The sequence below is a fragment of the Monodon monoceros genome, unplaced genomic scaffold (genome assembly GCF_005190385.1).
Source record: "Monodon monoceros isolate NGI ecotype Baffin Bay Population unplaced genomic scaffold, NGI_Narwhal_1 Super_Scaffold_11, whole genome shotgun sequence".
NCBI lineage: Eukaryota > Metazoa > Chordata > Mammalia > Artiodactyla > Monodontidae > Monodon > Monodon monoceros.
Genome location: NW_021703767.1, coordinates 122,113,849 through 122,133,408, shown reverse-complemented (window position 1 = coordinate 122,133,408; position 19,560 = coordinate 122,113,849). Strand labels below are relative to the sequence as shown.

The 19,560-nt window shown below is 48.6% G+C and overlaps 1 protein-coding gene across 1 annotated transcript in view; it reads left to right on the top strand.

Moving 5' to 3' along the window:
• Positions 1-19,560, top strand: part of CLSTN2 (calsyntenin 2) — a 636,354-nt gene that overhangs the window by 512,562 nt on the left and 104,232 nt on the right. Inside the window, exon 6 of the mRNA XM_029214625.1 lies at positions 11,409-11,594. Coding sequence (XP_029070458.1) covers positions 11,409-11,594 — 186 coding nt within the window. The remainder of the gene's footprint in view (positions 1-11,408; positions 11,595-19,560) is intronic.

Here is a 19,560-nt window from a genome sequence, read left to right as displayed (position 1 = left end):
AGGGTGAAAGGGGAGGGCCAGCAGGCTCAGAGGCTTGTTGGAAAACTAAGGTGATCACATGGACATCAGAGAACCATGCCGAAGTGAATGGATCCCCTCACAGCACATGGACAGCCAGGGGCCAACCAGACTGGGTTGCAGTGTCCCGGGGGCCTGTGCCAGGCATGGAGGCAGAACAGACTCACACAAGGGCTATGTGCAGATCCAGTGGACCTGGAGAAGCAGCACACAGAAAGGACCCCAAACCCAGCCTTGCAGAACAGCGGCAGTATCTTCAATTCAGAGAGACTGGAATGAGCAGGAAAATCCAGAAGGAAGGCAACAGGAAGAAAGTCTGTCCCCGAAGCCCAGAACCTGGGCAGAAACACCTTCCGTGAAGCATCCTTGTCATTCATTCTTCAGATATTTATTGAGAACCTGCCATGTTCCAGGAACTGCACCAAGCACTGGAGATTTACAATCTAACCAAAAGAGACACAGTCCCTGCTCTTGTGGAACTTGTGATGGTAGATGGGAATGGGGTAGGGGGTGAGAGTTTCAGATGGAAAACAATCACAGAAATAAATGAATCGTTTAGGCTACTGGTCAAAGCCAGTCATATCGCCAAGCCAAAAATCGCCAGGCCAGGGATGTGTACTCCTTCCAGCGGAGGAGGGTGTCAACGAAAATAGTCAATAAACAATCAATAGTAAGAATAGAAAAGAGTTTTATTTGAGCCAGACTGAAGACTAACCCGGAAGCCATCTTCCCAGATGACTCTGAGAAACTGCTCTGGAGAAACAGCGTTTTCAGCACAGTTTTATATCTTGTCAGACCAAAGAATATTAAACAAGTCAGGGTTATACTTCTTCAGGTTTTCAAAAAAAAGAACAGATCGGCACATACACAGTGAGTCAGTATGGCCTCGGCACCTGGGATGGGAGTCTTATCATCAAAGGAGTATCAGCATTGGCGTCCCAAGAAGAGGGGCATTTAATCTTTACTTTTAACATGAACGTTGTTTACTTCTGGTCGATGTGCCCTCTTTTTTAATCATTAAAGCATATGTACACTCTATGTCTGATAGGCTACAAATGCCTGAAACACAGTGAGACCAACCAAACTGAAACGTCAGAATTTGGAGCAGAGAAATGTTTATGGCAGGGCCATGCCAGGAGACAGGTGGTTCGTGCCCAAAAAACCCCCGAACTCCTCCAAGGGTTTCAGCAAAGCACTTTTAAGGGCATGGTGAGGGGGGCATGGTTAGTTGTTGCAAACTTCTTGGTGCTGGAATCCTTCGTTCTTGCAGCTGTCCAGGCAGGTCAAGTCAAACCTCCAACAAGACAAATGTTATTCTCTGTTCTGCAACTTTTTATCTCCATACAAATGGAAAAGCGTTATACCCTTAAAGGTCAGAGCCTTGAGAATGGGCTATCCTGTATATTTCAGGCTATAGGCAACATTCTTAACTGGAAGCAAAAACAACAGAATACAAAGGTTAAAGTAAAAGAAACAGATTTGTTCTTCCCTATTGCACTTCAAATCATCTATGGGGAAGGACCAGTTTTTTTTCCCAATCATCATGGAGCATGATTTTGCAAAAATATAATAGAGACAGATTTCTAGAAGAATGAAATAAATAGCAAAGGCATTCAAAATATAAGCCAATTTTTTAAGTATAATTAGATTCAACAAATGTAAAATTACTCTGTCAAATTGCTATAAAATTTCTAAATGCTACCCTGGATTTCTGTGGCAGGACTATAACAAGCACTTCCAAGGCCACACCGGTCTATAGACCACAGTGAGCAGCATTGCCCCAGAATCTGCCCTTGCCCTTGCCCTTGCCCTCCACAAAATCAGAAATGATTTAAACTTGGATTACGTTTCCAACTTGGTCCGAACACAAGCCATCTTTACATGGTCCTTACCTCTCAGCACTGGTTCTCCTGGTTGACAATGGCAGGCCAAGAAAGATGGTACGATAGAAGCCTCGGGCTTCATCGAGAAGCTATCGGGCAGGAAGCTGTCTGAAGTTTCCCAGGTGCTCCCAGAATAAGGCCTGAAATTGTCCACCTACATGCCTGACTCTGAAATCACCCAGGTGACGATGTGAGGGTATTATCAGGCCAAGGAGTCGGTAATCATGGTGATGATTTGGGACAGAATTAGACTCCCTCTGTCATCAGGAAACTAGAGAGAACTTCACAGGCAGGACAAAATTTGAGGACAAATTACTAGTTGTTTCATTTGACATTTATTGAGACATCTCAGGGGATTAGAAAAATTGCAAATACATGAAGTTTTCCAAAATTGGAGTCATATGTAAGTGCAATTTCATCATCATACACACTTGTCCACAGACACTCAAACTCAGGCGGAGGTGTGTACATATGTGTGTATACACACACACACACACACACACACACACACACACACACACACACACGCCACGTCTTGGATCCTTTTCATTTTAATGCGTGGCAGTCCAGAATCTCTGAATTCCAGATGACTGTCTTCTTGGCCTTTGACGAAATTGGAGAGTGTGTGTGTGTGTGTGTGTGTGTGTGTGTGTGTGTGTGTGTAGATTTTCATACATCTAATCACTCACTCATTTCACAGATATTTATTGAGCACCTATTGTGTGCCAGGCCCTGCACAGTGATGTATAAGTTATGCTCCAGAGCATGAATGGGTGATAAACAAAGAGTAAATAATTCTCAGGAGGAAGAGAAGGACCAGCCACAGAGGGGCCAGGGACTGATCATGAGGCAGAGGGCTGACCTGAGTTGTACTCCCTGATCTGAACTGTGGGTATTTTTTCTCTCCCTTCTTCTCCTTTGTAGTTAATTAAGATCTCCCTTTTTAGTAAGAACTAAAAGGTAATAAAATCCTCTTGTGGAGATTAAGTATAGTAAATGCCAAGGGGTTAGTAATAAAGGAAGGGCAAGGATTCCTTATATTTGTAATTAGTTCAGAGAGTTTGTGTTTTCTTTCTTTTTAAATTGTGCCTGCATGTAATTGTTTTTAATTGGGGAAGGGAAAGCCATATAATTTAATGCTCAAAAGTAGACGTGCCTCTTATGTGTTGGGCCCAGGGTAAGTGGTTTGCGTTGTCATCTGATATAAACCCAATCAGCAGCTCTGAAATAGGTGATAACATCACCAGCGTTTGCGTGAGTAAACTCAGGCAGGGAAGGAACTGACTGGCCCCCCTGTCCGTGGTACCAAGTGGCAGAGCTGGGACTCACACCTGGGTCTAACCCCAAAGCCTGGGCTCTTCCCTTTGGGGTAATTAATATTCCCATTCTACAGATGAAGAAACTGAGGCTCAGAACCATTAAGAAGCATGCCCAAGGTTATTCAGCTGGAAAGGAAGCTATGTAATTCGTGGGTCCCAGTTCAAAATGAGAATGAAAAGCCTTTTGCTTTAAAATTACTAAGATCTTCAAGAAAGTGACAGCAGAATGTTACACCAAGTATGGGGCCCTTCTGCACATGAAGCTGGTCTTGGAACCTGGACTGGGCTCCTCACCACCTCCTGCCTCCTTCTGGCTGAATGTCCCATCTCACGGTTATAAACCCACAATAGCAGAAAAGGAAATGTTAAATGAAAATGAACTCAGAAAAGCAAGGGATCCTTTTTGGGGTTGGGTTTTGGAGTCATGCAGGCCTGGCACAAGTCCTGGCTCTAACACATGTATGGTCTTATCTAATTTTCACACCAGCTCCCTGAGATGTAGTTGTAATTTCTCCCCATTTTACAGATGAGGAAACTGAGGCAGAGAGTGTCTTGCCCCAGGAGCACTAGCTGGTAAGCAGAGAGGGCAGGCATCTGACTCCTCACCCCTCATCTCTATACTCTGTTGTCTAAGTGTCACCATGGCCCCACCCAAAGTCAGGCTGGGATACTGAGGAATTCACCCCAGGAGCCCTGTAGGGAGAGGAGAGAGAAGGCGAGACTCAGAAGCCAGCCCTTGTCACTCCCATTTACAACAAGGCCCACTCCCTGGCCCAGCACTTAAGTCCCTTGTAATCTGGCCCCAAAGTTCCTTTCTGGCCCATCTCACACCAGGCCTCCTAGAGGCCCACCCCTGGCCTTACATTTGTCTACGCTTTCTGAGTCCTGCCAGGCTGCTGACCAGGGGGCACCATTCATGTCGTTTTCCATCTAAATGGCACCCGTTGGCATTGTACAGCCCCAAGGCCATGGTGGTGACACCCTAGAATTCTCTCTGCCCCCCGAATGCCCTTCATTCTACAGTGCTGTGTTAACCATGCCTTCTGCTGTCTGCATCCTGATGCTTGGCAACTGGGGACTTGCTGGGCCTGGAGGGGCTGCCCCTCTCAATTAGGTTCCTAGCGAGAGCAAACGACTTACCCTTTTGCTTTTCAAACACTAACCAACGAACCCAGAACCCACATCCCCATCCACCTCTTTTATCAGGCTCTCACACTCCAGCCAACATTCACCTGCCCTACTCACCCCAGGGCCAGGTACCAGACCTCGAGGGACAGCCCCTACGCCCCAGAGGCCACTGAAATTATACGAACTAGGCGATCCTAAGGCTGCTTACCCTGCCTCGCCTCTTCCTTCCCATGCAAACCACAGTACAGCCTCTTGCCCATGGTTTTCTCCTCTCCCTCTGCCTCCTGACTGACCCTGTGCTTCTCCATGTGCCCCCAGTGGTGTGGGCCCCCTCTCCTTGGGACTTGTGAGTATAACAAATTCTCTTATCAATGACAATAATATCCTGATCTGTTGGCCTTATCACACTTAAATAATAATACCACCTATATTAAAACAAAGCCCAGGTTACTTCCCCCAGGAAGCTGCCTCTTATCACCCTGGTCGGGATAACTTATCTCTTCCTCTTTTTTCTCTGGGACCCGCTTTTTGTCCCTCTGTCCCTCTGTCTGCCTGAAAGCTGGCCATGTGGCTGCCACTGCCCTGACCGTCAGCACCATCCAGTTAAGGGTTATGAGTCACACATCTCTGCCTCCCATGCCTGGGGCTCTGCCTGGCACATAGTAGATGCTCAGTAAATACATGTCATCTAGAATAAAGATAAGAATGATACAAGACTGATGATAGTAGTGGTGGCAGTAGCTCTCTGTTCCTGGTGCTTTGCATACCTTTTCTCCAATTCCCAAAGCAGCTCTGCAAGGTACATTTGTGTTGTCATCATTCTACAGATGAGAAAATGAAGCTCAGGGATGTTCACTGATTTACCTAAGGCCACACAGCCAAGAAGTGGCAGAGCCATGGTTCAGACCTGAGTCTGTCCAGCTACAGAGTTAACACTCTTGAATTTAGTTAAATTGAATTGAAGTTAATTCCACATCATGTGACACTGTCAGAGGTGATTCTCTGTGTGGGTTGATTGAGAGGTGGCAATCAGGAATGTTCTAGTGTTCTGAAAATGAGCACCAGCCCTAAGCCAGCTGCCGAGTGATCTTTTCAAAGCAGTCTAGATTCTTCATGGCCTCACTAAGAACCCATTTATGGCTCTTCACTGGCCCTAAGATGAAACCCAAACCTCTTAGCCAGCATCTGTCATCTGATCTCCACTTATCTTTCCAGCCCATCTCTACCTCTTTACTCACCCCCAACTCAGAGGCACTGGATGGCCAGTGGAGATAAAGATGCTCCCTATTAAGCATAGGTACCTCCCCGGCTCTGCCCTGTGGGAAAGGAAGTCCCTTGGTGCCAAATCAAAGCCACTTATTTCTAAGAGAAAGTCTTGAAAGATGCTAGGTGGTTGATGCCTGCAGGGACTGGTTAGAGTGTCAGCTGCCTGAACAATCCCTGATCAGGAGCGAAAACCCCTTTCCTATCCCTCCCACTCCCAGCATCCCCACATCCAGCCACTTACCTTGCATGAATCCTAGAAAACCCGATGCTTCTTCCTCTGCTAGAAGGTGAGACCAGGAAGAGCTGGAGGCCCTTTGAACATGAACAATAAAGGAAAAAGGAATGTTCGGACACACCTGTGTCTGTCCCTTTCATCCTTCTGCGTCACTTCTGAGTTCAGAATTGGAACAATGGACCTGAGTGTCTTGGATTACAAGAGCCCTCAAAGCCTGTGCTTTCCAGAAGTCTCAGATTAACTTTGCTCCACCCACAGGCATCTAATAAGAGAGTTCCAAGTGGCTAATATTCTCCAGATGAGAAAATATATGTTCCCCCAATTCAGCAGGAGTTATAATGCAATCATCCTGTTTCTGGATCCTTAATGCACCGAGAAGGAATTTAGTTCCTGAAGGCATTCCAGTGCTAACCTTTTCAGGAATACTTATGATGTCATCGAGCTTGATTATTAAAACAACAGGTGGTCTACTTCCTTTCTCTTCATTTGAGAAAGCAGTGGAACCACAATTCATTAACTAATCTCTAGGTCCTTTATAAATTGAAAAGATTTTGTTTCCAAGCAGGACAGCTCAGAGAAGTTTGGGAAGCTTGTGAACCAAGGAGTGGGATGTTTCTATCATGAGGCTTCAGCAGGAAGGTTGCTGTGTTGGGCCCTTAGCCTTCAACGCTCACAATGAGCCCACGAGGAGATGTAACTATCCCGAATCTACAGATGAGGCCACGGAGGCCCAGAGATGACAACTGTTTTGCAAAAGTCACATGACCCGCATTCGGAGGAGATGAGATTCAAGCCTAGATCTCTCCAGTCTTCAGTGTCAAAGCAACCCACACAAACTGCCCCCAAGGTCAAGCAGTGATAAAACTGACAACACTCCTTGATCCTTTACGAGCATCAGAGATTATCATCTTTTTTTTTGATATATCAGTGCAAATTGAAGGTTCAGAAATGAATCTGGGGACTTCCCTGGTGGCACAGGGGATAAGAATCCGCCTGCCAATGCAGGGGACACGGGTTCGAGCCCTGGTCCGGAAAGATCCCGCGTGCCGCGGAGCAAATAAGCCCGTGCATCACAACTAATGAGCCTGCGTGCCGCAACTGCTGAAGCCTGTGCTCCATAACGAGAGAAGCCACCACAAGGAGAAGCCCGCGCACCGCAACGAAGAGTAGCCCCCACTCGCCACAACTAGAGAAAGCCCACGCGCAGCAAAAAAGGCCCAACGCAGCTGAACAAATAAATAAAATTTAAAATCTTGAAAAACAAAAATGAATCTGTAAAACTCACCATTCTCAGTTCCAGCAAATGCTCAGAATCATGGAGGAGCTATTGTAAAAGAGCCCTGTGACTGTGGGCAAGTCACACCAACGCTCAGCCACAGTTTTCCATCTGCACAATTAAGATAGTAGCACTCATGGACTTTCCTGGTGGCACAGTGGTTAAGAATCTGCCTGCCAATACAGGAGACACGTGTTCAAGCCCTGGTCCGGGAACATCCCATATGCCGCGGAGCCTCTAAGCCCGTGTGCCACAACTACTGAGCCCGTGTGCCACAACTACTGAAGCCCGTGCACCTAGAGCCCGTGCTCCGCAACAAGAGAAGCCACCGCAATGAGGAGCCCGCACGCCGCAACGAAGAGTAGTCCCTGCTTGCCACAACTAGAGAAAGCCCACGCACAGCAATGAAGACCCAACACAGCCCAAAAATTAATAAATAAATATATTTATTTTAAAAAAAGAAAAGATAGTAGCACTCACTCACTGGGTTGCTGGGAGGATTAAATGAAAGAAGAGACCTAAAAGCCCTTAGCACCTTGTAGGTGCTAATAATTGTATGTCTTCTTATTTCCTGCAATAAATGTTATTGCATAAATAATCACTTAACAATAATAACTGTTGAATATGTCCCTTGTGTTTGAGGCTGAAACGACTGCATTTAATCCCCCCAGATCCTGGGTGGTAGGTGTGACTTTTATTGAGACTCAAGGTGGGTAAGTAGTTTGCCCAGGGTTCACACAGGAAGTGGGAGGCCTGGAATTTGAACACAGACACCCTGAATTTAAAGGTCATACTTTTAGCCATCCTGCCATCCTTCCCTCTGGAAAATGAAGATGAATAGATATTTCATGTGACAAAGGCTGAATTTGATGACTTGCATTTTGCTCTCTTAATCCCCACCCCAACTCCTTCTTGGAAAATGAAAGATGTTTGTGTGAGCTTCCCACTGTCTCCAGGACGCTACACTCAGAAAGCTTCATTGATTTCTTTTACTATATGGTTGCAATTTTGCCTACGCTTCATAAACCCTCAAAAACAAGCCTCATGAGGTCACCAAAGCAACTGGCAGGTGTGATGATCCTAAAGCTCTTCTGTGCCTGATTTCTCTCCAGAGAAGGACTTGTCCCTTCTACCCAGGGGCGGCAAAAGGAATTAAAACTTTGCTAGGACTGTGCCTCCACTGACTTTTCCTTTGTTATTTATTTGCTTCTTTATTTACACTCCTTCAGAAAAGGACTCGATGTGGAATTTCTCGTCAGAGATAACCACAAAAATATCTAGATGACAAAGAGACACCCACAGTCCCCACAGAATAAAGGGAATCGATACTGATGTAAGGCCATACCAAGGTCCCCCTGCACAAAACCATTTCCCTGATTATTTTTAAATCTGTATCTCTAAAGAAAAGGAAGATCCAGGGAGAGAAGAGTGAGGAAGGGAAGGAAAGAGGCCCCTTCCTTGACACCATGTTTAATTATTGGGAAGAGATTCCTCCATTATCAGTTCTGGACCACTTGCCTTGCTGAGGACAAAGAAAAGCAAACATGTGATGGGCTGCTGTTGGGATGGATGGTTCTGCAGGACTGAGGGTAGGGGCAGACGGAGGCAGTACCAGAGAAGCTACAAACAGGCTGTGGCTTCTATCTGTGGCTCAAGAAGGGATGCCATGGCTGAAGTCAAGGTTAGGTCTCTGAGGCTTCTCAGATCCACCTGGCAAACATTTCCTGTGCTCAGAGCTAGGTGTGGAGGGATCAAAAATAAACTCACAATTCCTGCCTTTAAAGAGTTCTTAGTTACAGGAAGAGGCAGACACACGAATGGATAATTCCAAGATGATATCCTACAGGATCCATTCACACTTCCTACCACTGTCTAGTGAGCATGTGCTCTGTGCCGGCCATTGTGCAAAATGATGGGGACTCAGGGTAACCGTCAGCTTGGAGTCTAATACTGTAGTCTAATGGTGAATATGCTGTGAGAGCTCAGAGGAGGGTTTCAACCCAGACTGGAGAAATCCTGAAAGGTTACATGGGGGCGGTGACAGACAGAAGAGAATAGAAAGGGCACTCCACGCAGAAGAAATGGCATGATTGAATGCTCAATAGTATGAAACATTGTGTACCTAGGACACGACGAGACTTGTCATGTGCGGACCTCTGCTTACAGCACTGTGACTTTTAGATATATCTAAGAAAAAACCCTCCTGTCTACCAGTGATTGGTCCTTTAGATTGACCTCTAGAGCGTGGGCTATAGCAGCTTCATGATCTCATCCTCCAGGAGAAGACACAGCTCCGCGGAGCTCTGAGTAAAAACATGTAATTGGGTGTATTCTCTTTTACTTGTAGTCGCCATCATTTAAATATCCTCCCATGGCAAGTTCCCTGGTGATGAACCCCACAACATGGTGTGCAATCTTTGCTTATGGCTCAGAGAAACCCCTTAAAGTATGGCTGGTTAATGCAGGGGTTCAGAGCTAAACCCAAATGACCTGGTTAGCTGGAATGTGGCAGGGTTGCAGTGCAGGGGGGATGCACATCTCCTTTGCTCGCTGGGGAAGGAATAACATGGACTGGGGCCCTACTGCATGTCAGGCCTGCATTGTTGCACCTGGCCCTCAGCCCCCAGTGTGGTCCCTACTTCACTGATGAGGGGCCTGAGGCTAGGAGACCTTCACCAACCTTCCCAAGAAACTCCTGACCTGATTGAGTCAAGCCAAGAGCATTGCGGTATCCACTTCAAATGAACTTCTCTGAGGCTTCCCATGGGCATTCATCCTTGACGTTCAGGTCTCAGCTCAGACAGGAACTGTCTCCATCTAAAGAGTCACTCTCTGTCACCACTTTTCCTTTCATAGCACTTACCCTCCCTGACAGGACAGCATGGACATATTCATTATGTGCCTCTCTCTCCCAGCTCCACAAGGCAGGGACCCTTCCTGACTCCTTCACTGCTGTATCCGTGATGCTACAAGCAGAGCCAGGTACATAAGAACCCCAAACAAATAAATGCTTTCTTACCGAACAAAGCCATCTGACAGTCCCTAAGCCTAGCCCTTCCACTCCACTGGTTTCCTCAAGGTGGCGGCCGGTGGCCCATGGGGTGTTTGTGGGGAACCCCCTGGTGGCTGATGAATGACCCTACATGCAGGACTCTCTTGAGTTTCTCAAGGGTGAGGGCAGGCAGTCCATAGATTTTCATTTCTACCTTAGCAAAAGGATACCATCTAGCAATGTGACAAATGTTTGAGATTCATAAACTAATAGTATCCACAACTCATGTTCCTTGATGATTCAGACTTCTACCCACAAGTGTGGCTCAGGCTGGCGCAGACCTCTCAGGCAGCCGTCGCTCTCAGTAAGCGCTGTTGCCAGTCACCATGAGCGTGGCCTCGACTTGCCTCTGACTTTCAGTGGCTGCTATGGTTGTTTCAATCAATTCTTGTGTACACTCATGCTTGGTGTGTATTTTTGTTGATTGCTCTGTTTTGTGTGGTACCATTTTGATTGTGATTTTGTTCCTCTCCAGCATTTTATTGCCTCCAAGTTATTTTTCCACTAAAAAGCAGGGATAAGGCCATCAGCCCTACTTAAGTGGGTCACAGTCCTGAATGTTCGGGAAAGAGTCCTTGCACCTCACCTCGTGGCCTCATGTAATCCTGAATTACCTTGTTTGCCTTTATTTTGTGACCAGAGGTATACGTTCCTAAAACTCACCTTGCTGGGCAAAACGGGGAAAACGGGGCGAGGGGCTTGACACTCGAAAATGTCATCAGTGACACATAAAAAAGAGAGAGAGGGAAAACGTTAGCACGGTGTTACTTTTACACAGGTTAAGTGGTTAGGAAATAGATAAGTACAACAATAATAGTACTTGAAGAGACCTGAGGTTTGCTTGTGGAAGTGGACACAGGAAAGGTTGCAGCTGGTACGTTACTGTGAAGAGGGTTTTCTGATGGGAATGGAAAGTTGTAACAGTGGTCCAGGCGGGTGTGGCTTTTCACACATGGTGAGGGGAGTCGCTGGTAGATGTCTGAGGTCTGTGCATGTGTCTGTTTTGTACATTCCTACATGGCTCGGCTCAGCTCAGCTGGGTGCAGGTTTCTGCATTCACCTAATATTTCTCGTGCAAGAAATCTTGCATAAGTAAATGTGAAATTCCCATTATCCTCAAATTGTTTCCTAATATATCAATTGTGGTGGAACAAATTCACGTTTTCAAAACACGTGTTATAGCGGAACTGTCTGTACCTGACTTACTGTCATTCTTCCCTTGTTTGCTCAGATTGGACCAAGAGGATTGAGTACCAGCCTGGCTCAGGGAGCGTGCCCCTGTTCCCCAGCATCCACCTGGAGACGTGCGACGGGGCTGTGTCCTCCATCCAGATCACCACAGAGCTGCAGACCAACTACATCGGGAAGGGCTGTGACCGCGAGACCTACTCTGAGAAATCCCTTCAGAAATTATGTGGTAGGTTTTTCCCTGTTGAGATTGGTTTTTAATTATCTTTTTAAACAATATATACAAAGCATATGTTATTATATTATGAAAGAATCACCCCTCCCCACTTCATTGGTATGTGTAACCTCTGGATGGATAGTGTTTACTTATCATGGTTAAAGGGTCAGAGGGCACAGGTTTGGGCATCAGACACACCTGATCAGATCCCACCATGGAGCAACTGTGTGGCTGTGGGCAAGTGATGTGGCAAAGCCTCTATTCTTCATCAGTAAAATAGGGATTCATGACCTCATGTGTTGTTGTTTTTTTAATTAATTAATTTATTTTTGGCCGTGTTGGGTCCTCGTTGCTGCACGTGGGCTTTCTCTAGTTGCAGTGCGCTGGCTTCTCATTGTGGTAGCTTCTCTTGTTGCAGAGCACGAGCTCTAGAGCGCAGTCTCAGTAGTTGTGGCGCACGGGCTTAGTTGCTCCGCGGCATGTGGGATCTTCCCGGCCCAGGGCTCAAACCCTTATCCCCTGCATTGGCAGACGGATTCTCAACCACTGCGCCACCAGGGAAGCCCGACACCATGTGTTTAAGAGCACCTAGCACAGGGCCTGAAGGAACAGGGATCCCTTCCACTGTGTTGGTTTACAGAGAGGTGCCTGCCCAGGGGCCAGTGTGAAGGGTGGTGTCAGCCACTTGGGGAGAGGTGGGTCTCCTCCCGCAGGACCAGCTATGGAACTTGAGGGCTTAGTGCAAATGGAAGTGCAGGACCCTTTTCCAAAATTCTTGAGAATTTTAAGGCAGCAACAGCAAAGCATTAAACCAAGCTGGGGGCCTCGTGTGACTGTTCAGGTCACATGCCGGTGAAGCCAGGCCTGGCTGCCCAAGTCGGAAAAGAAGAGCTAGGGTGCGAGTGGAGGTGGGATCTGGAAAGTCCAAGTGTGGGGGACAGAGGGCTTGCTGTCCACGGGCTGAAAGATGGCGCCCCAAGAAAAGAGCAGGCCGGAACTAGGAGCCAGGCTGCTGGAGGTTCTATACAAGGAAGCTTAGCTTTATTGAGCACCTGCTGTGTGCACCCTCCTAGAATCTTCACATGCCCTACCCTAAGTTCCCCACTACACTGAGGAGGGTCTTATTCACCCAGTTTTAAAGATGGACAATTTGAGGCCCAGAGAGGAAAAATGACTTGTTCAAGGTCATGCAGATAGAAAGTGACAGAGCCAGACTTTGAAGGTAGGTCTGTGGGAATGAAGGGCTCTTTGGCTCAGGGTCTGTGACTCTGGGCCAGGCCTCTGGAGCTGGAACGTAAACCGCTCAAGTCAGCTGTGGAATAAGATACTCAATACGGGGGGGATGGTGCCATGTGCTTGGTAAACCACACCGTGCACGGGTTGATGGGTCTCCTTCATCCCCACCACGTATATTTCATTTCTGTTCTCTCCAAGAATATTCAGGCCCTCACACTGACTCTCCAGCTGGGCTGTGGGCAGCTTAGGAAAGAGCTTCCTCTTAGACGGGGCCTACGCTTGGGGGTAACTCCATCCCCACCAAAGGAAAAGGAGGCTCCCGAACACACAGCGTAGCCTGCATCCCCTCCTGGGGACCCCTCCACTACTCTCTTCAGGGCAGTTTTTCTCTCTCAACGTTGACACACACACTCATGCACACTCATGCACACACATGCACACACAGGTACACACATGCATACACAAATATGCACACACATGCACATACGTGTGTGCGCCCCCCCCACACACACACCTTCACACACACAGCTCTTGCCCAAAGGACCAAGTGACAATTTGAGAACTGAATGTGAAATACACCCTGCTCGGGTATCACCGCGTCCTATTTGTCATGTCACCAGGCCGGCAAGGAGGGCATGTGGGAAGGCACGTTTTTCCGGAATGATACAGGAGATTCGGAAAAACACCACGACCTCCATATTCCAAACTGCTCTTGTAAAAATGGCTCTCAGGGGCCCGCAGCATTGAGAAAGCTGCCTCTGGTTCTCTCCTTCAGTCCGGGAGCGGAGAAGCCAGCTCCGCTGACAGCTTACTTTGAATGAATATCCCATTTCGCTCCCCACACACCTGAATTATAAGTCAAGTCCACCCCATGCCACCGCGGGTGACGGTCATTTCCTAAACTCCTCCAGGTTAGAAAGAGATGATGGAGTCAGCTTGTTAAAGATCAGATGGGCCCAAGGGCACACACTGGTGATTTGATTCTGAATGTTGCGAGGGGGAGACCAGGAGATAGGGAGAGTGAGAAGGATTTTCTGAGCGAAGAAACTTTAGAGCCAGATTGCATCTGGCTGTTAACATAGCTCATTGCTTCTGGGCTGCCAGCCTCGCGTGGCAGGAAGGCAGGTTAATTCAGTCAGGAAAGCACTTTCCCCTGAGATGCGAGCTTATCTGGTGCTGGGAGCGACCATTTGTTAAGAGAGGTCTGCCTGTCTTTCTGGTGACCTTCCCGGCAGTGCCACCCTCCCATCTCACTTCTGGGAACCCTGAGTGAGCCTGACAGGCAGGGCCACTCCTGCCTCCAGGTTAGGAGTCTGACTCTTGAATCGGCAGAGGGAGAGTTCAGGAAAGAAGGGCAGGAGCAAATGAGTGAGACAGATGCCCATCTGCTCTGGGGTCGGCTTCCTCAGGCCCCACGCGCTTTCCAAACCATGAGGGAAAGGCAGGCCAGATCGCTTCTAAAGCAGAGCCTGGGTTGTAATTCCTGACTCCCATGGGGCACCTTAGGTTCTGGAGACAAGCTTCTCTGTGTTTTCAGTGGACAGTCGACAAGTTGCTGGCGGGGTTTCCCAGCCAGGGAGCCACCATGACACTTTAAGCCCCAGCGTTCATGCATTTTTCATTCTACAAATCTTTATTGACTGGATGGAAACAGGGAGACCAATTAAGATGTTATCGTCATAGTCTAAGCAAGAGAGAATGATTTCTGAACTGGGGGAGTGGCGGTAGGGATGAATTTAAGACAGATTTAGGAGGTAAGAGTCAATCACTGATTAGCTGTCAGCAGTGAAAAAGAAGGAATCTTAGAAGATTCTAATGTGAGCATCTAACTGGACGAGAGTGCCACCAGACAGTGGCCACCAAATTCGGGGCAAGGGCAGATTTAGGGGGCAATGATGACTGGACCTGTGGAACATCCAGGTGTGGATGCCTAGCTCTAGCCTGGCTCTCCACAACCCCGAGGACCCACCTCCATCCTGCTGATCCGTCCTTATAGCCCATTTCTCCCTGCCGTCCTGCCTCTTCTTGGCCAGGGTACCCCATCTGTCCCCGTTCCCAGTTCATTCCCATCCCTAAGCCTTTGTTCATGTTTCTTCCCGCTAGAATCTCTCTCTCCTTCGCCATTCCAAACGCTCCCCTTAAGTCAATATTCGCCTGCCCTCTGTGCTCACCAGGGTCAGTCCTGGGGCGCTTCCTGGTGTCTTTGAGTTCTGGCGTTGCTTCTGTGACATTTGTTGTTGTGCGGTGACCCAGGCAAGGGTGTCTCCCCAGAGGTGACTTGTGGAGGTCCGGTCGCTGCCCACCTGCTTCTTCCTCCTGCAACGTCGCTCCACAATGAGCAATGATGGGATCCTGCGTAAGGGGCCGTCGGACAACAGCTGGGCAAAGCTGCTGTCGGGAAACACCGGACAGGTGCAGTAGCACCAGAAATGGGCTCTTTGTTTCCAGGGGAACACTGGACGTCAGGCATATCGCTGCCTGCAGTTTGTGTACGGAAACACTTCCATTCCATCTTGAAACAAAAACGATACAGGGCCCTGCACCTGTGTCCCCTTCAGCTTGTAGGACAAAACAGCCTGACATGGTCCCCCATTGCCACTGGCTTACATGAAGCCAGGCCTCTCGGGGAAGTTGGACAAGCTGCTTATCACCTCCTCTGGGTTCAGAGATTCCAGATGAAGGGATCTCCCATCTCAGTCCCAGGCTTTCCCGAGGTGAAGTGTCACAGAACTGCCTTGAGTATGAAATGCATGATGAAGCCCCAGTGACTCTTGGCCAAATTAAACTTGACATTAACCAGAGCCCAAGAAAAAGCTCACTTCCGTGCCCCTGAGTCTCTGCATATTACAATAAACAGCAAAGCAGTTTGTGACACACATGTCATTCGGAGACCAGAGGCCAGGGCTGCTCCTCCCTGGAATCACAGGCTCCTGGCATCTGGCCGGCACCTCCCCATATGACACTCGGGGTCAGCTGCTTACTATATGTAGAGTCAAGAGCTCCGAGGACAGGTCCTATTGAAGGAAAGGCTGCAGTGAGAGACCCTTCTGCTAAATCAAGGGATTGATCTGTCAGACCAGTTCAGATTACCAGTCGGTGAGCTGTTCACAGGATTTATACACTTGTGGGTCCAGGAGGTCTTCGTAGCGAATCCATTCATTCATTCATTCATGTATTTATTAACTCAGCAAATATTTGTTCAGGGTCCAGATGTTCTAACTCGTGAGGTTATCTAGAAGTTAGTAAGACCACTTAACAATTCAGTCTCCTGGGGAAGACAGACATGTAAAAGAAGTTCAGTCCATGGCTTTCTACTACGCCGTGCAGCTTAACAGAGCTTGCCCTCACTAAGAATCACAGTTCAAGGCTTTTATACCTTCAGAATACCCCAAGCAGGGGAAGCCGTCATCAGTTCCTCCAAGATGCCTCTAAACAGCTGGAGCTTCCGGGGGGGCAGAGCCAGCCCCCCGTCACAGCCAGTGTCTCCATTCTCAGAGAGCTGAAGTGGGCCTCTGACTCTAAGGAGAACTGATGCATGCGTGCTGGGAGTCCCATTAAATCACTACTCATACATGAGCAAGCGTGCACACACTGACCCACGGGTGATGACGGTGAGCGATGGGCTTCTCTTTGGATGTGACTTCTTTGAAGTCAATTAAGCAGCTACCATACAGCATGCCCTTCTATTCTTGGAGAAGGTTTTTGCCTGCAGTGGCCTTTCCCAGGCTGGTCAGCAACTGGGTATCCACAGCCCTGCCCCAAGAGCTTGGCTGACCACCCTCATCCAAAGCCCAGCTTGCTTCACCTGGACAATTCAGGGCCTTTGAGGAACCCCTCTTGTCTGGGATTCCAGAGGTGGAATGATAGTCTGATGGCAGGATCAACGGTGTGAGCTCTGGAAAGGACATCAGAAAGTCCTCCACATCTATCCTGAAGGTATGCAGATAGAGAAGTGCAAATGGTAGCCACTGATGTCAGTCACTTAATGTGGTTTATCAGTCAGGATAGGGCAGGTTATGCTGCAGTAACAAGTGATCCCAAAATCTATTGGCTTAAAATAACAAAGGTTTGTTTTCCATTCCTACCCCATGTCCTTCTCGGGTTGACTGTGGCTCTGCTCTATGTTAGTTTCTCACTGGGATCCAGGCTAACAGAAAGGCCTCTATCTAGAACATTGTTGATCTCAGGGCAGATGGAAAAAACACGTGGTGAACCATGGACTGGCTTGTAAAGCTTCTGCCCTAAGATGACACGTCACTTGCACTCACATTTCATTGGTCAGAGCAAGTCACAAGGCCAAGTGCTATCAGTGGGTCAGAAAAGTATGTTGAGAACAGAATGCTTTCTATCAGCCTTTGTCAAGAGGGCCTCCCTGGCTTCCCCTGAGACTCTCTAGCAATGAACTCTTCCACGCACCAAAACTAAAAGACTTTCTACTGGGTGACTAGAGGTAGGGCCCATTTCTATCTGGTTCGTTGCTCCATTCTCACCACAGTGCCTGGCATAACTTAGACATTACATAAGCGTTTGAAGTAACGTGGAGTTGCTATTGCTAATCGTGAGAATGCTCTATAGAATGAGGCCTGTGTCCTTGAGCACAATGGTTCCTCTCCCCTGAGACCCTTTCCTTCTTGCCATCCTTTCCCCTGCCCCATGATGGACCATGAGGAGGCATGACTGAGGCTCCATGTCTGTCACCATTGCCACAGGCCTACCATGAAACGCTAAGGACACTCTCCAAGGCCTCACCAAGGCCACCCAAAGCAGCATGCAAACCCAGCAATTAAGAAGTCCAGATGGTGACCACTGTCCCCAGGCTCCATGTGGGCTCTCGCTCCACCGTGTGTCCTGAAATCTGCCTAAGTCACCCCTGTCTTTATCTACTTGCTGACTCAGAGATGCTTCCCCACCCTGATAGGGCTCAGGGACTTCAAACCAGACCTCACCTCTGGTCGTAAGCCTCCTGCACTCAGGCTGTAGCTGCTGTGCCCCAGACCAGTGTGAACTCTCAACAGCGTGGTGGTCCCAGGGACCTTTGTGAGGGTTCCTAAGGGTGTCTTAAATACACACTGGGGCTTCCCCGGTGGCGCAGTGGTTGGGAGTCCGCCTGCCGATGCAGGGGACACGGGTTCCTGCCCCGGTCCGGGAAGATCCCACATGCCGCGGAGCGGCTGCGCCCGTGAGCCATGGCCGCTGAGCCTGCGCGTCCGGAGCCTGTGCTCCGCAACGGGAGAGGCCACAACAGTGAGAGGCCCACGTACCGCAAAAAAAAAAGGAACCTCAAAGGGTGGAGTTCTGAGCCCTGTCAGCCCTGCCCTGGTTCCCCCATGCTCAGGCCTGCGGCTCTGTGTGGGCCCTGTACTGGGCCCTGCTAGATTGTGCTGGCTGCTCTGGCTTGAGCTAGAAGTCAGGAGACCTGGGTGCTCAGCCTGCATCTCCCTGGCCACCTGAAATTTCGGGAACCAACACATTCCCTGTGAGCCCTAGTCACCGGCTGTCGTCATGCTGGACAAATCCTGGTGTCTGAGCCAACTCACTCATGGGGCAGAGCAGCTGTTGCCAGGTTGCATTATTCTGGGGAGTTCTAGGAAGATGAACTTGGTCCAAAGACTACATATCTCCCATTCCCCAGCCACCCCCAAATCTCTACCTGCTACCACCTTGATAGAGTTCTTCTTTCAAATACCTATGGAGGGTGATAACCTTTAAGGCTTTGTTAGTCGTTAAAACATTAGTGTGAATTAGCTTATCAGATAAGTAAAATGGACATCAAGTAAGTCTCAAGGATTATAGGAGAACAAGTAATATTGATGAGAGGTGGGGGGCATGAACAAGAGGCTGGATGAACAGGCTCACGGGAGCATTGGGTAATGCCCGGAAGCATCCCACGGAGGCACTGGGTAGAAGAAAAGGCAGTTATAAACATTAATGGAGCACCTACTATGCGTCAGGCGTGCTACAAGGCAAAAGCCCCAAGAAAAACGCATTAATAACGTAGTCAACGCCGCCCACACTTCCCCTTGATGAGCATAGCTGCAGGGTGATCGTAAATTAAGAAACCGGAATCTCCACTCCCACCTCCCACCCCGCCACATCTCAGTCACTGCAGGTCCCAGAGGCCTTTCCCAGGGCGAGCTCCTCACAGGGCTAAGCAGAGCATCTGCTCTAAGGATACAGATGTGTCACACAGCCAGCTTTCAGTTGCAAACCCATGGGCATCTGTTCCAAGGCTGCAAGGAAAACTGGCTAGGTTAAACATTTTCAAAGAAGTACATAGGTTTCCAGTATGGCACCTTCCTGAGGGATTTTCATGTGTCATTTTAACTGTAGATGTTTGTAGTGGCTGACTCTGAAACGCAGCCCCTAGGTGACATGAGGCCCTGATATACCGAATTCAGAAGTCCAATGATCCCAGACAGATGGCAGGTAATACACACACCCACTGTCCATTAAACCCATTTACGACTGCCGGGTCAGTGCTGTGCCAGGTGGGAGCCCACACACACTTGGTCCCCTGCACCGAGCATACTTTGGACTCCCTGGCTCTTGTTTCCTGGTATGAGGAAGCCCCTGACCTTCCTCCTCCCCTGAGTAGCTGAGCCCTGCCCCTCTGTGGGACGTACGGATGCAGAGAATACTGCTGGCAGCGCCTGAGCTTCAGTGGGAAGTCCGTGGCGGCCCAGTTATCCTCCCAGCTGGGCCATCCTGTCTTCTGGGCCAGCCTTGTGGGCTCACTCAGCTC